The sequence below is a fragment of the Artemia franciscana genome, chromosome 10 (assembly GCF_032884065.1).
Source record: "Artemia franciscana chromosome 10, ASM3288406v1, whole genome shotgun sequence".
Taxonomy (NCBI): Eukaryota; Metazoa; Arthropoda; class Branchiopoda; order Anostraca; family Artemiidae; genus Artemia; species Artemia franciscana.
In genome coordinates, this window is record NC_088872.1 from 3,956,235 (window position 1) to 3,969,066 (window position 12,832).

General features: G+C 33.0%; 1 protein-coding gene across 1 annotated transcript in view; it reads right to left on the reverse strand.

Moving 5' to 3' along the window:
• LOC136031674 (neurotrophin 1-like) overlaps nt 1–12,566 on the reverse strand; it is a 35,609-nt gene extending 23,043 nt beyond the window's left edge. Inside the window, exons 1-3 of the mRNA XM_065711350.1 lie at nt 12,499–12,566; nt 7,510–7,664; nt 596–707 (exon numbers count right to left, since the gene is read on the reverse strand). Coding sequence (XP_065567422.1) covers nt 596–707; nt 7,510–7,664; nt 12,499–12,522 — 291 coding nt within the window. The 5' untranslated portion in view covers nt 12,523–12,566. The remainder of the gene's footprint in view (nt 1–595; nt 708–7,509; nt 7,665–12,498) is intronic.
• Between the last annotated feature and the right edge of the window lie 266 nt (nt 12,567–12,832).

Consider the following 12,832-nt stretch of genomic DNA (forward strand, 5'->3'; position numbering starts at 1 on the left):
AGGCTTCCTCTCTCGCTCCTTTTTTCTCGAAATCTTCCGATTAAAACTATGAGAAAGCCATTTAGCCAAAAAAAATTAATATATAAATTTCGTTTTAATTATTCATGTGCGGAGAGCCAAGATCAAAACATGCATTAATTAAAAAACGTCCAAAATTAAATAAAAAAAACAAGTTTTTTAAAATGAAAGTAAGGAGCAACATTAAAACTTAAAACGAACAGAAATTACTCCGTATGTAAAAGGGGCTTTTCCTCCTCAACGCCCCACTCTTTACGTTAAAGTTTTTTACTGTTTGAAGAAGTAGAGTTAAGAGAAAGAGTCAAACTTTAGCGTAAAGAGCGAGGTGTTGAGGAGGAAAAGCCCTTTCATATACGGAGTAATTTCTGTTCGTTTTAAGTTTTAATGTCTCTCCTTACTTTCATTAAAAAAAAATTGTTTTTCTTATGTAATTTAAAATATAGACCGAAAGTTTATGCCACCTTTATTTCAGTATTTTCAGTATTCAAGTAAGTGAATATAAAATAGACAAAGCTACCATTTATTGGATTCTTTATTCATTTAGTGTTTAAATTTTGAATAAAATATTTAAAGCTACCTTTATGGTTTTCAGCCCGTCTACTGAATCTATCGTTCCTTGGTCCAGCACATCAGCATACAATTGGTCGAACTTGGCAAAATGCTCTTCTATAGCTTTCTTTACTTCATAGCTTAAAAACGAAAATAAGATTTAGCCAAGCGTAAACTAAGATTATTAAAACACATTTCTCAGCCAATTTAATAGTGAGATTAAAATAAATGTCAACAAAAATGTTACCTACGAATTACTGTTTAAAGCTGACTTAAAGTTTAACATATTTGGCATAGAAAAAAGAACCAATGCATTTCCAGCATTCAGCATTTTAGCTGCTAATGATCCAGACATAATCCAGACAAGTTAATGCAGACATAGCCCAGCGTAAAACAAGACTATCGAAACAAAATTTTCTGGCAAAATAAGAAGTCAACAGTGTTGTCACCTAAAAATTGCATGTCTTGGTTACGCCAAATTTTTGAGCTATCTCTTCATTTCGAATTGTTTTTTTTTTCCAAGTAATATAAAAAAGTTGAGTTAAGATTGTTTATTTTGTTATTGTTTTTTTTCATTATTTTATTATTACAATGTTTATTTTGTAATTAAGGATGCTAAATTTTTCCTTAACTTACGACCGTGGATGCATTGCACCTCTTATTAAGAGTCAGATGGAGCACTTAAAGTCAGTTAAGAAGAGTAGCCTTGCCGCTGTGACTCGTCTTTATATCTGTGCTGCGTGTATACATATAGCATCTCAATTTTTGTTCATTCCCCTTGTTCTTGTAATGTGTAGTCTTTTATCGGTACAGACCTTCTAGAAGCAGCTGAACCTGAACAGGATCGTACGTACTGGAGATGGATTGAGGAGATGGATCGCATCTGCCATGCCAAGATTCTCTGAGCTTTCCAAGCTGAGCTCTTCTGAGCTCTTCTCTGAGTTTTCCAAGAGTATGCTCTAAATACAACATGAGCACCCAGAAAAGATGCCATTAAATTTTCAAATTGTTTGCAATGTTTCAGAAATGGTTTAAAAGAATAAGTTTAAGCTTTGAGGGAGTACTGGAAAGGGAGGGAGTCAAGTCTGTTTTACATTTAACTTAGCAAAGGGGGAGGGAGTAGATGTAAACTTAAATATACTATTAATATCCATTTTATCAACATACCATGTCTGCAGTATCTTTGGAGCGGTTTGGGGAAGTGGAGTTCAAAATTTCAAGACTCCTGGACAAAAAAGGGGGACGATGAGGGAAAGGGATCTCAAGCTTAATTTTAGGGGAGGAACTAGGTTAACCAATTTTTTCTCTGATCCTGACAAATATAATGATTTTGTACTATAAGCTCGTATGACACTTATAATTTATGCATGGTTGAGCAACCGAATAATTCAAAAGACTCTATATATTCCCAGGTGGTCAAAATAGCGTATCTACTATATCTCAGGATATTCAGAGGGTATTAAGACACAATTCTTAGGGAATTTTGAGGACAATACTGAACAAAAACAATATACACTGCATGCATCCAGGTTATCAAAACACCGTGTCTGCAATATCTCAAGAATGGAAAGTCACATCCTATGAGATTAAGTTGAATATTGAATGAGGCATTGGTGGAAGATCAAATCAACCTTCAATCTTGACTTGAGGGAGGAGATGTAAATCATAGATAATATATTTATCCGTCGTCGATAGTAAACAAAGAGCATGGGGAAGAAATTAAGGAGAAGAAAGGGGTAAGAGAAATTCAAATTTAGCGTTTGGGAGGAGGAAGAAGGTCAGCAATTTTTGTATTTATTTCTGAATTTTTTTTTTCACTTTAAGGTTCGGTGGGGCTAATAATTACAACACAAGAAAGTATCAAAAAATTAAAAGACTATATGTGTTGTTAGGTTTCTACATTTCGTGTCTACCATATCTTAGGAACGGCTTAGGTTATTAAGTAGAAAATTTCAGAGAACGTCGAGTTGTCAAGTCGATGATGTTTCGGGACTTGGTGAAAAGTTTGGGGCTAAATCATGGGGCTAATATGTCTTTCTTAACAATCAAAAGTGATTGGTAAGCGACTAACCTCCCTACAGTGCCCTTTGTTCCACCTACCGTCCATTCAAAAGGTTAAGATAGCTGCTGTTTTTTAATAGTCGAAAGGCTAAACAAATATATCTCCAGGGATAGTGTGACCCCCACAGTCCCTAGAGCAAGGGCCATATATTACTTTATTTCCCGTTACTTACATGTTAACTAATAGCATTTACATTTAATTTTCTTATCTAACTTCGAACAAATAGAAATTAGCACGAACATGAGTAGGGATAACGCCCTTTAAAATTTCCGATCGTCAGAGGGTCATTCGTGCTTTGCTAAATATGAACTTTCTTATAAGTCCTGATCTTGTAAAACTTTTTATTTTGGCTGTTATGGAACTACCAAGATTTCTTCATTGCGTAAAGCTTCTTCTTGTTGCTACACTGAATCGTGAAGAGAAACAAGTGGAAACTTTTCCGGTTTACACAAACTGAACGCTGAACTGAACGATTATGTCAACCAACTTGGCTGCATTATATATTCGTGAATTTTTACAATCAAGGGGTAGTACAACCGTTTAGAGCCCTAAAAATATTATGCAACTATCAGGATTTCTTTATTGCGTAAAGTTTCTCCTTGTTGCTACACTGAATCGTGAAGAGAAACAAGTGGAAACTTTTCCGGTTTACACAAACTGAACGCTGAACTGAACGATTACGTCAACCAGCTTGGCTGCATTATATATATATCTTTCTCATTATTATATATGTATATCGATGGGGTAGTACAACCGTTTGGTGCCGTGCAAATATAGACTAGTCAGAATATGTTAAAATTGAGTAAGAAAAGTAATGTATCTCGAATCAGAAGCAAAAAGGATTTTTATTTATGTGTGAATAATCAACCAAAGGGATAAACACAACAATCTAGGATAGCCTAGTTGGTTATATTCTCCTGTAGGCAAAACAGTTAACTAATAATTTTTATGTGATTATTTTTGGAGAATTTTAATAATATACATATTGATGCAAGACTTATGTTTATATCTGTTCAAGGATATATATACATTCTTTTCAATTCCTGTCTGGAAACAAGATATTAGGGTTATATCTTTGCACTATTTTAATCATCCAATCACTCTTTTTTGTCCAGTTTACTGTCAATTAATGGTAGTTTTTGCCTTTTGCTACCGCAATCAGCAAATTTATATTTTTTAGACCTAATATATTTCCCTCATGTTCTTTGTTTTAAACGTTGAACCCACTAAGTGCTAAAACTGTACTGAACGCACTGAACATCTTTTGCATTAAACATTCAGCTCCTAGATTATCCTAGTTTTTTAATGCGTAAATTTTTGTATAAGTTTCCTGTTAACCATTTTTAAGAATCTGATTTTTCTTTTTAGTGTCCCTGGTACTTTTTTTCAGCACTATTAGTAAAAAAAATTGATGAGATTTTCAGGAATGAGTATCATATTATGCCTGGGTTGCAGCGGTAGCTCGCAGCCTAGTAACAGACCTTATATTTACTTTAATAGCGATTTAATGAAAGATGAATTTGTGGATTATAGAGGAATTGAGAATGAAACTTAATTTCAGCCTTGAACTGGAGATGAAATTCTGAAGGTTGTGAAAACAATCAAATCGAATTTAGCAGGGACAGATGGCATTAATCTGAAAACTTTTAAGTCAGTGATGTGTTATTTAATGCCATGTCAAGTTCATGTAATCAATATTTCCCTTCAAACTGGTATATTCCCTGATGCACTTAAAAGGGCAAAAGTAATCCCCCTTCACAAAGGTGGCTCTAAGCTAGAAATTGAGAATTATAGACCCATATCAATCCTACCCTTGTTTTCGAGAATATTAAAAAAAAATTGTGCATAAAAGGCTTTATGATAACCTTATGAAAACGGGGATGTTAAGTGAAAACCAGGTTGGCTTTAGCAAAGGTCACTCGACGTTGGACACCGTGCATTCCCTTTGTGATACTGTAAATAAATGCTTTGAACGTGGTGAAGTCCCTTTGACCGTTTTTATCGATTTTAGAAAAGCATTCGATACAGTGGATTTTAATATTCTACTCAAACGTCTACAATCCCTTGGAGTTCGTGGTAACTATTTAAAGTGGTTTCATAGTTTTCTAAGTGGTAGATCTATTCAAGTTGTATTAAATGATGTGTTTTGTTCTCCTTTTCAAGTGAGCTGTGGTGTACCTCAGGGGTCTGTTTTGGGACCACTTCTGTACCATGTGTATGTTGATTCAATGCGTTTCTACTTACCTGAGTGTTGTATTACGACTTTTGCAGATGATACTGCTTTAACTGTGTCTAGTAGATCTGTCGATGATTTGTTGTTGAAAGTAAATATTTTTTTTATTTACAAGTTTGAGCCTTTTGTCAGTGAACGTTAATAAAACTAATTTATGATTTATAGGAGAGTTGGTAAGCCTCCATGTGTTCATAAAAAGATATTTTTTAACGGTAGGCTTCTTTCACAGGTGTATGATATGCGTTATTTGGGATTCCAGCATGATTGTAATCTATCTTTGAAGAACCATAGTGATCTTGTTGCAGCTACAGTTGCTAGAGGTTCGGGAATTTAGCGTCGATTAAAGCATGTTTTACCATTATCAGTTCTTTTATCATTATATCAAACCATTGTTGCGCCTTATATTTCTCATGGTTGTGTCCTTTGGTCTAGTAATTTCTATGCAAATTTTAAAAGAGTGCAGATCCTACAAAATAAAACGGTATGTCTTCTTGGTAATTATGTAGAAAATATGAATGATACTGCGTCATTTTTGAGAAATTACGAGTGCTTAACATTGGTCAGATTCGGGATTATCAAGCTGCTGTTTTTACAGATCGATGCTGCAATGATGTATGTCCTCCAGTTTTTACCAGTTTCTTTCGAGTAAATCTTTCACTCCATGGGTATGAGACTAGAGAGGCAGATAATTTGATTGTTGAGTACCAAACACCACACGTGCAGCTTTAGGAACTAGATATTTAGCTCCGGCTATTTGGAATTATATTCCAGCTGGCATTAGGAAGGCGGAACATATTGGGTCGCTTAAAGAAAAAAAAAAAAACGTTTATTGGGAGTGGATTGTTCTTTATGGTTGATTGTGTATGGCTATGCTGTTTGACCTATGTGATTGTATGGATGAGCAGGGTAAAGGCCTCATTCAGGTACTGATCTATATTAATTACTAATGGACGAAAACAGTCTTCCTTTTCTCCTTCTGTCTTTTTTTCTTATGTGTTGGTGCTTTTGCATTGGTGATTTCTTTTTTTCATTATATTATTATTGTTAGCCTTTTTTTTATGTATATTCTGGTATTAAGGGGTAATTAAGTGAGAGTATTTTTGTCCTTCTTTAATATTTGTTTTTTTAATTAATTAGGTTAAGAATTATAGGATTGCAGCCGTCAAATATCAGGCTGTTTGAGCCTTCCCCCGGCGGTTATGTGTATTTATAGTTTTTGTAATTTAGTAGGTAATAAAAAGTTCATTAATTCAAAATTCAAATTCACGTCTCATACTAAGAAATACAGTAGCCCTTAGCTCCTCCAGAGCAGATCGAAACATAAAGTGGGCTATTAGAATCACATTTCTTTGAAACCCCTAAGTAGGAAATTAACAGTTCATTGGCTTTGAATAACGCAAAAAATCCATAAGCTTTAAAAGCAGGTAAGTTTGCTTAAACTACGATATTCTGCATCGACGGTGCCTTTTTTCTTTTCCTGCACAGCTATCGGCACACTTGAACGTCGTAGAAAGCTGTTTAATTTCTCATTTTGAAGGAAATTAATGTATTTCAAAACCTTTTGTAATTAAAAATGGGTTTTAAAATATATATATATATATATATATATATATATATATATATATATATATATATATATATATATATATATATATATATATATATATATATATATATATATATATATATATATATATATATATATATATATATATATATATATATATATATTTAAATTGACTACTTTCTTTAGTTCTCTTCAGTAATCTTTATTATTGTGATTTCCAGTTTCTGATTTGTTGTTGCTACTGTTTTGAGATATAACAACTATGCTCTTCAAAATACAAATTTTCAATGAAGTGTAAATGAGAGTTAAGCCTTTTAGAAGTTTTGACAGGGAGGGAAGGGGACATGTAGCACCACAAGGATTTGTAAGCCTTAATTAGCCTTGAGATATCATTTTTTGTTGTATTCTTGTTGATGTTATGACAGATAAAAACATGTTGCTCGAAATTTTTTTTTAGTAAGGCGTAAATGACGCATTGACCTCTAGAAGAATTAGATGGTGTTTGCTTTTCTCCTATTTGTGGTAATTTCTGTTTGTTTTAAGTTCGATTTGATTATTCATAGTATTTGTGTTCTCATTTAATCATTAATAGTCATTTATATTATTTCAAGTCTTAATTATTATGGGACTTCATTTCTGCTCGTTTTTGGTTTAATACAGCTCTTTAATTTCCTTTGAAAATATTCTTTTCTGGAAAAAGTTTTCGTTATTTAATAATTAGCAGCATCGATGGACCAAAAATCCAGTTTTCTATGGACCTTTAAAATCCAAACTTATAGTACGCCTAGCTGGTACTTCCAGAACTTAGCTTAAAAAATTTAAGTGGAAAGACATTGGCTCTCTCATGTGAACTATGACGTTTCATTACGCGTAAAAAAGACTTACAGAAACAAATTTTTTGACTAAAATGTTATTTATTAAAATGAAAATGAATTTTCATTGCGTAGCTACTTACGCAACTTCGTAATGTAACTACGAACGTAACTTGGAATAGTAATTTAGAAGCTAAGAAACAAAACTAATGTGACTTACTGAAAATGGTAATCTTAGAAGTTGAAGAATGAAATCAATGTAACTTACTCTGGGTACTCATTGTCTTCCAAACAGAAATTCTCGTTTGTTTTTTTCGCACAGGTCGGTACTGCATCATAATCATGGTTTCCAGGCTTGTGACCCTTGTCTTGATACTTGGGGTCTCCATTGGCAGTAGAGATTACCAAAACTACCAAAACAACCTGAAAGAAATTCTCTTTTAATGTAGTTGAATTGATTCCTTTGTGTTCTTAGGGCGATTGGTGAAATGATTGATTGATTAATCTCTTCATAATATTATTAAGAAATAATTTGTTCAATTTCGAAAATCATTTTTTTTTGTACAAATGACATCTTGTGCAATTTCATGGGGAAAACTTTACCACCTTCGGTGAGACGAAAGATAAGAGACGGTAAACAGCCCTTGGGTTATTCATAAGATTTTCAAGACATAAAAATGGCCTTATAATCACAAATAATTAATATACTACAATTTTTCTTCGCACCATAAGTGAAAAAATTTAATAGATCCATGGAAATAAAACTCCACATGGGTCTAGTGTGTAATCTTTCTCTCATTTTCTCTTTTCCGATACGTGATTGTTTTCCATTTATAAAGTATTAGTTAGATCAAGTTGACGCACGGACAAATTTGACTGCACCGTGAACCAAGATTTGCATTTACACTGGTTGTCAGTTGCTTCTAGCCGCCCTAGTGTAGCTTTGGCCCTGAACTTTGAATTGTGTATTCTTTGGGGTAAGGGTTCGAGTCCTGGTGCTACTGAATAATTAGTTACGGAAGGGAGATAGCAGTGTGACTCCGTGAACTCAGTCAGATATGATAAATCTCAAGATCGGGCACCTGGAGAAATCTGGGGAAACTACAAAAGTCTTGGGTGATTTGCTCCATATTACGCATGATACTCTTGCCAAGGGTAAGCAAAGAAAAAATTAGTCCCTGCAGTAAGTGGACCATTGATTGCGCTTGATATAGCTTATCAAAATAATAAATAACAAAAAGGAATACAAATAGTTTGACAAATAGATTATACAATTTAGTCAAGTAATTTGAGAAGCACATTTTCCGAATCTCTTTTCCCAAACCTCATCAGTAACTTAAGGCAAATAATTGTTCATGAAATTTTTGTAGCTGATTTTTTTGTATACAAATAAATTTTACTTTGAATACTCAGTACTACTGTTGCAGTTAGATTGAGTTTGGGTGCGGTGGTAATTTTTAGAAGTATATTAGGATACCAACACTTAGTCATCGTTAAGCTTTATCGATAAGTATTTTATTTAACAACTGAAATAGGATACCAAGTAGTAGTAATAGTAGTAAAAGTAGTAGTAAATGTAGTATTGATAGTAGCATTAGTAGTAGCGAATACATACTTGCTTTTGGTGAGATAATCTTCCCTTTTTAGCATTTTCTGAAAGTATTCCATTTACGATGAACTATATCAATCCTTTATTTAAGACGAAACGATAGTTACCATTCCTGAATTAATGAAAGATGGCAATTTTTTTTTCAAAACGCATTTTTGAACTTATGGGCTGTGATTTGCACAGCCCATCACAGCCCACTTATGGGCTGTGATTTGTCAGGGTCAAGCAACTGCTGTAGGTATGATAACCAATCAATTCTCTTGACGTAGTAGTTTAGGTTGACGTAAACTACTTGACACAAAAAACGTGACACATTTTCCAAAGATAATTACAAACAGCAAAAGGCGTATGGCTTTTTCTTAGTTGCAATAGTAAGAGACAACCCTAGAGAATCAAGCCACTAAGTAAGTTAAATATGGAAGCATACCCCAGAAAAAAAAAAAACTTTTCAAGAGACTCTTGCATTATCTTAACTTTTAGTTACTATGTGTCGTCGAATCCTATTTCAGTTGATAAATTTTCAGTTTAACAACGAAATAGGATACCAACCCTTAGTCATAGCTAAGCTTTATCGATAAGTATTTTATTTAACAACTGAAATAGAATATAAATTTCATACGCTTGAATAGAACTAGGACTCCCAATGGTATTATTTACGGAAATTAAAGGGGAGAGCACATTTTTTTTTTCAAAATCCAAGAAGACAATTTTATTGTTTTTTCATTTATTTTCAAAGAAAACAGCTTAAATAGAAGGTATTTTTTTATGAAAATACTCAAAAAGAACTTTTTTTTAAATATAGGGAAGGAAAAAAAGTTAGAAGGTGGGGGGCAAGTACCACCGTCCCCCTTTCTTGAATTGATGCCCCTGCCCTATAAAAATAATAGCTCTAGATTCTTCCATAGTTTCAAATAATCTATTAGAATGTTTTCCAGTCTATTCTGTAATGGGGAAGGGGAAGGTACTTAGAACTTTGTTAAGGAATAAAAAACTATTTAAACGCCATGTCTTCAGATGCCCTTTGAAAGATGCTACAGATAATTGAATGAACATTCAGATGGTTATGGTTATAACCTTTGATTTCTCTGCTGTAAATAATATGTAGATGTAAACACACACGCACACACACACACACACACACGTATATATATATATATATATATATATATATATATATATATATATATATATATATATATATATATATATATATATATATATATGTGTGTGTGTGTGTGTGGTGTGTATGTGTGTATATATTTATATATGTATGTGTGAATGTGCGTATAGTGTTCTATATTAGCACTGTTGGTCAGTTTCGGCTTTTATCACCCCCACAGAAGTCAATTTTGGATAATTAAAGTTTATTTGAAAAAACAAATACATTAAATAGCTATTTTTATTGTGGCCTTTACCTGCAATGACTATACCGTGTTTTAAAGAGTTGGGTTTAAGAGGGTGGTAGACCTCGTCAGATCAAGGGTGAAGCTCTGGATGTATTATAAAAAGTGAAAAAAAATATAAATTAAAATCAGTTTTTTTAAATAAAAGTAAAATTCATTGCTAAAACTTAAAACAAACCAAAAGAATTCTGCATATGAAGAGGGCTGCCCTCCTCTAAACCGTGGCTTTTTTTATTAATGTTTGAATTTTTGTCCCTGATGCTTTATGAACAATAGCTGCAGAGGGAAGCAAAATAAAATGGAATAGAAAGTATAATCAAACATATTGTTGCAACGAACTGTAAGTAAGGAGCAATCCGGCTCAATAGTAATCGAAGCTTTAAAAAATGGAATTTTGATACCAATAGATACATCAGAAGAATTAGACTTTTATGCTGATTTCAAATAAAAAGTTTCCCCAAGTTTAGCCTTACCCATCGAAAGCTACCAGCCTGAGAAAATTTAACTAATTTTCAAAAAAAGGAAGCACCCCCTAAAAGCGATAGAATCGTAATGAAAATCGCACCGTCAGACTCTCAGAGAATCCTATCGTATCAGACTATCGTATCAGAGAATCCTACTGTAGAGGATTCAAGTTTCTATCTGGAAAAATGTGGAATTTCGCCTCTTTTTTTTGTCAGAAAAAAGATCATAGATGCGTGTTTTTTTTCCCAGGCGTGATCGGATCGACCGAGTGGTACTAAAATATCGCGAGAGGGCTCCTTCGAACATAAATTAGAAGTTATAGCTCTCTTTTAAGTGACCGAAAAATTGGGAGGGGTCCCACACTCATTATTTCCCAAAATATTCTGACCAAAATTTTGAGAGAGCCATTTTGTTCAGCATAGTCGAAAAATCTATTAACTATGTCTTTGAGGATGAATTAATCCCGCAGAGTCCCGAAGGAAGGGCTGCAAGTTATGAGCTTTGCCCATTGTTTACATATAGTATTGGCTATTGGGAGGTATAAGGATGTCTTCAGGAGATATTTTTCTGATGGGGTGGAGGTTCGGGGTTACGTGGAATGATTTTTCCATGGAGGAAGGGAATTTTCTATGAAACGGTGCATGATTTTCAGTATTATTTAAAAAGGATCAAAAATTAAATAAAAGAAAAACAAGTTTTTTACAATTCAAAGTAAGGAGCACCATTAAAACTGAAAACAAACAGAGATTAATACATATGTTAGTGGGCTTACCCCCTAGTCAATACCTCTCTCTTTACGCTAAAATTTCAGTTCTTTCAAAAGAGTTGTTTATTCTAATTAAACGGCCTTTGTAGTTCAGGAGTTATTCTTAAAGAATTAGAACAAGCTTCGAACTTTAGTGTATAGAGCGAAGTATTGACTAGGGGGTGAACCCCTTCTCATGCGCAATAATTTCTGTTCATTTTAAGTTTTAATGTTGCTCTTTACTTTCAGTTGAAAAACTTCTTTTTTTTATTTAATATCTAAAGAATGGAAGAAGTTACTGATGGCGTTGCCTTAAATCAATCTTGTGCACAGATAGTTTAAAAGGCAATCGGTTGCACATTTATTACGCTCATAAACACTTTCCTCGTAGCTGATTAAAACTTTAGAGTAAAAAGCAGAGGACTGGGTAGAGGGTGTCTCCACTTATAATCTGTTCATTTGAAGTTTCAGGGTCGATTCAATTACCAGAAGGAAGCATTACTATAAATAATTATAAGAGTTTAAGGATAAAGTATGACTTTTCATTGTGTAAATATATTTTTTAATCACTAATATTTTAATCACCAATATTTTAATTTATGTTTCAACAAAACAATTTGCAGCTACATTGGCCCTCTTAAAAATCTCCTGTTTTTTTTTCTATTTTCTAAAATTGCTTTAGACCATATTTACATCAACCCACCTCTTTTTTGTTTTTACCACCCCATTCCCCCTCCCCTTAGCAAAAAAAAATATTATGGACGTACCTGTTACAATTTTGATAATCTCTCTGATAATGGGCGATTAAATCTGTAAGTTCTAAAAAACGTGTAAGCAATACTGAATTTTTGCTTCATAGTGAAATAAAACTTGTGTTACTTTTAATAAGTACTTGTAGTTAATACTTGGATATGTAGCTTACTTATATTTTTACGAACTATATTCTTCTTTTCGAGAAAGGGATCACATAGATTAGTTTTAGATTACTAATTATTCCTTCGTAATGGTAAGACATATAATATTATAGAAACTTACCTGAACTGACAATGTAAGCACCATGTTTATTGCTAAACTAAAACGAGCTAAGATCAAACCTTAAACTTAAAACAAAAGATTTCCTTGAATAAGTTTTGTATAACAAAATTGAAAGTAATAACCTCTCGATTAATAACCTGTAGTAAATTAACTGATTATATCACCCTATTTCCGCATATCTCGCACATTATGCGCAAATAAATTAATAAAAGTGTCAAAATTAATACCGCAACTTTTATTTTATTTTATCTGAATTTGATGGGAATAAGCAAAACAAGGTTAAACGGTCATTTAACTTTAAAACGTCCTTGCTTTTAAGAAGTGATATTTTCAA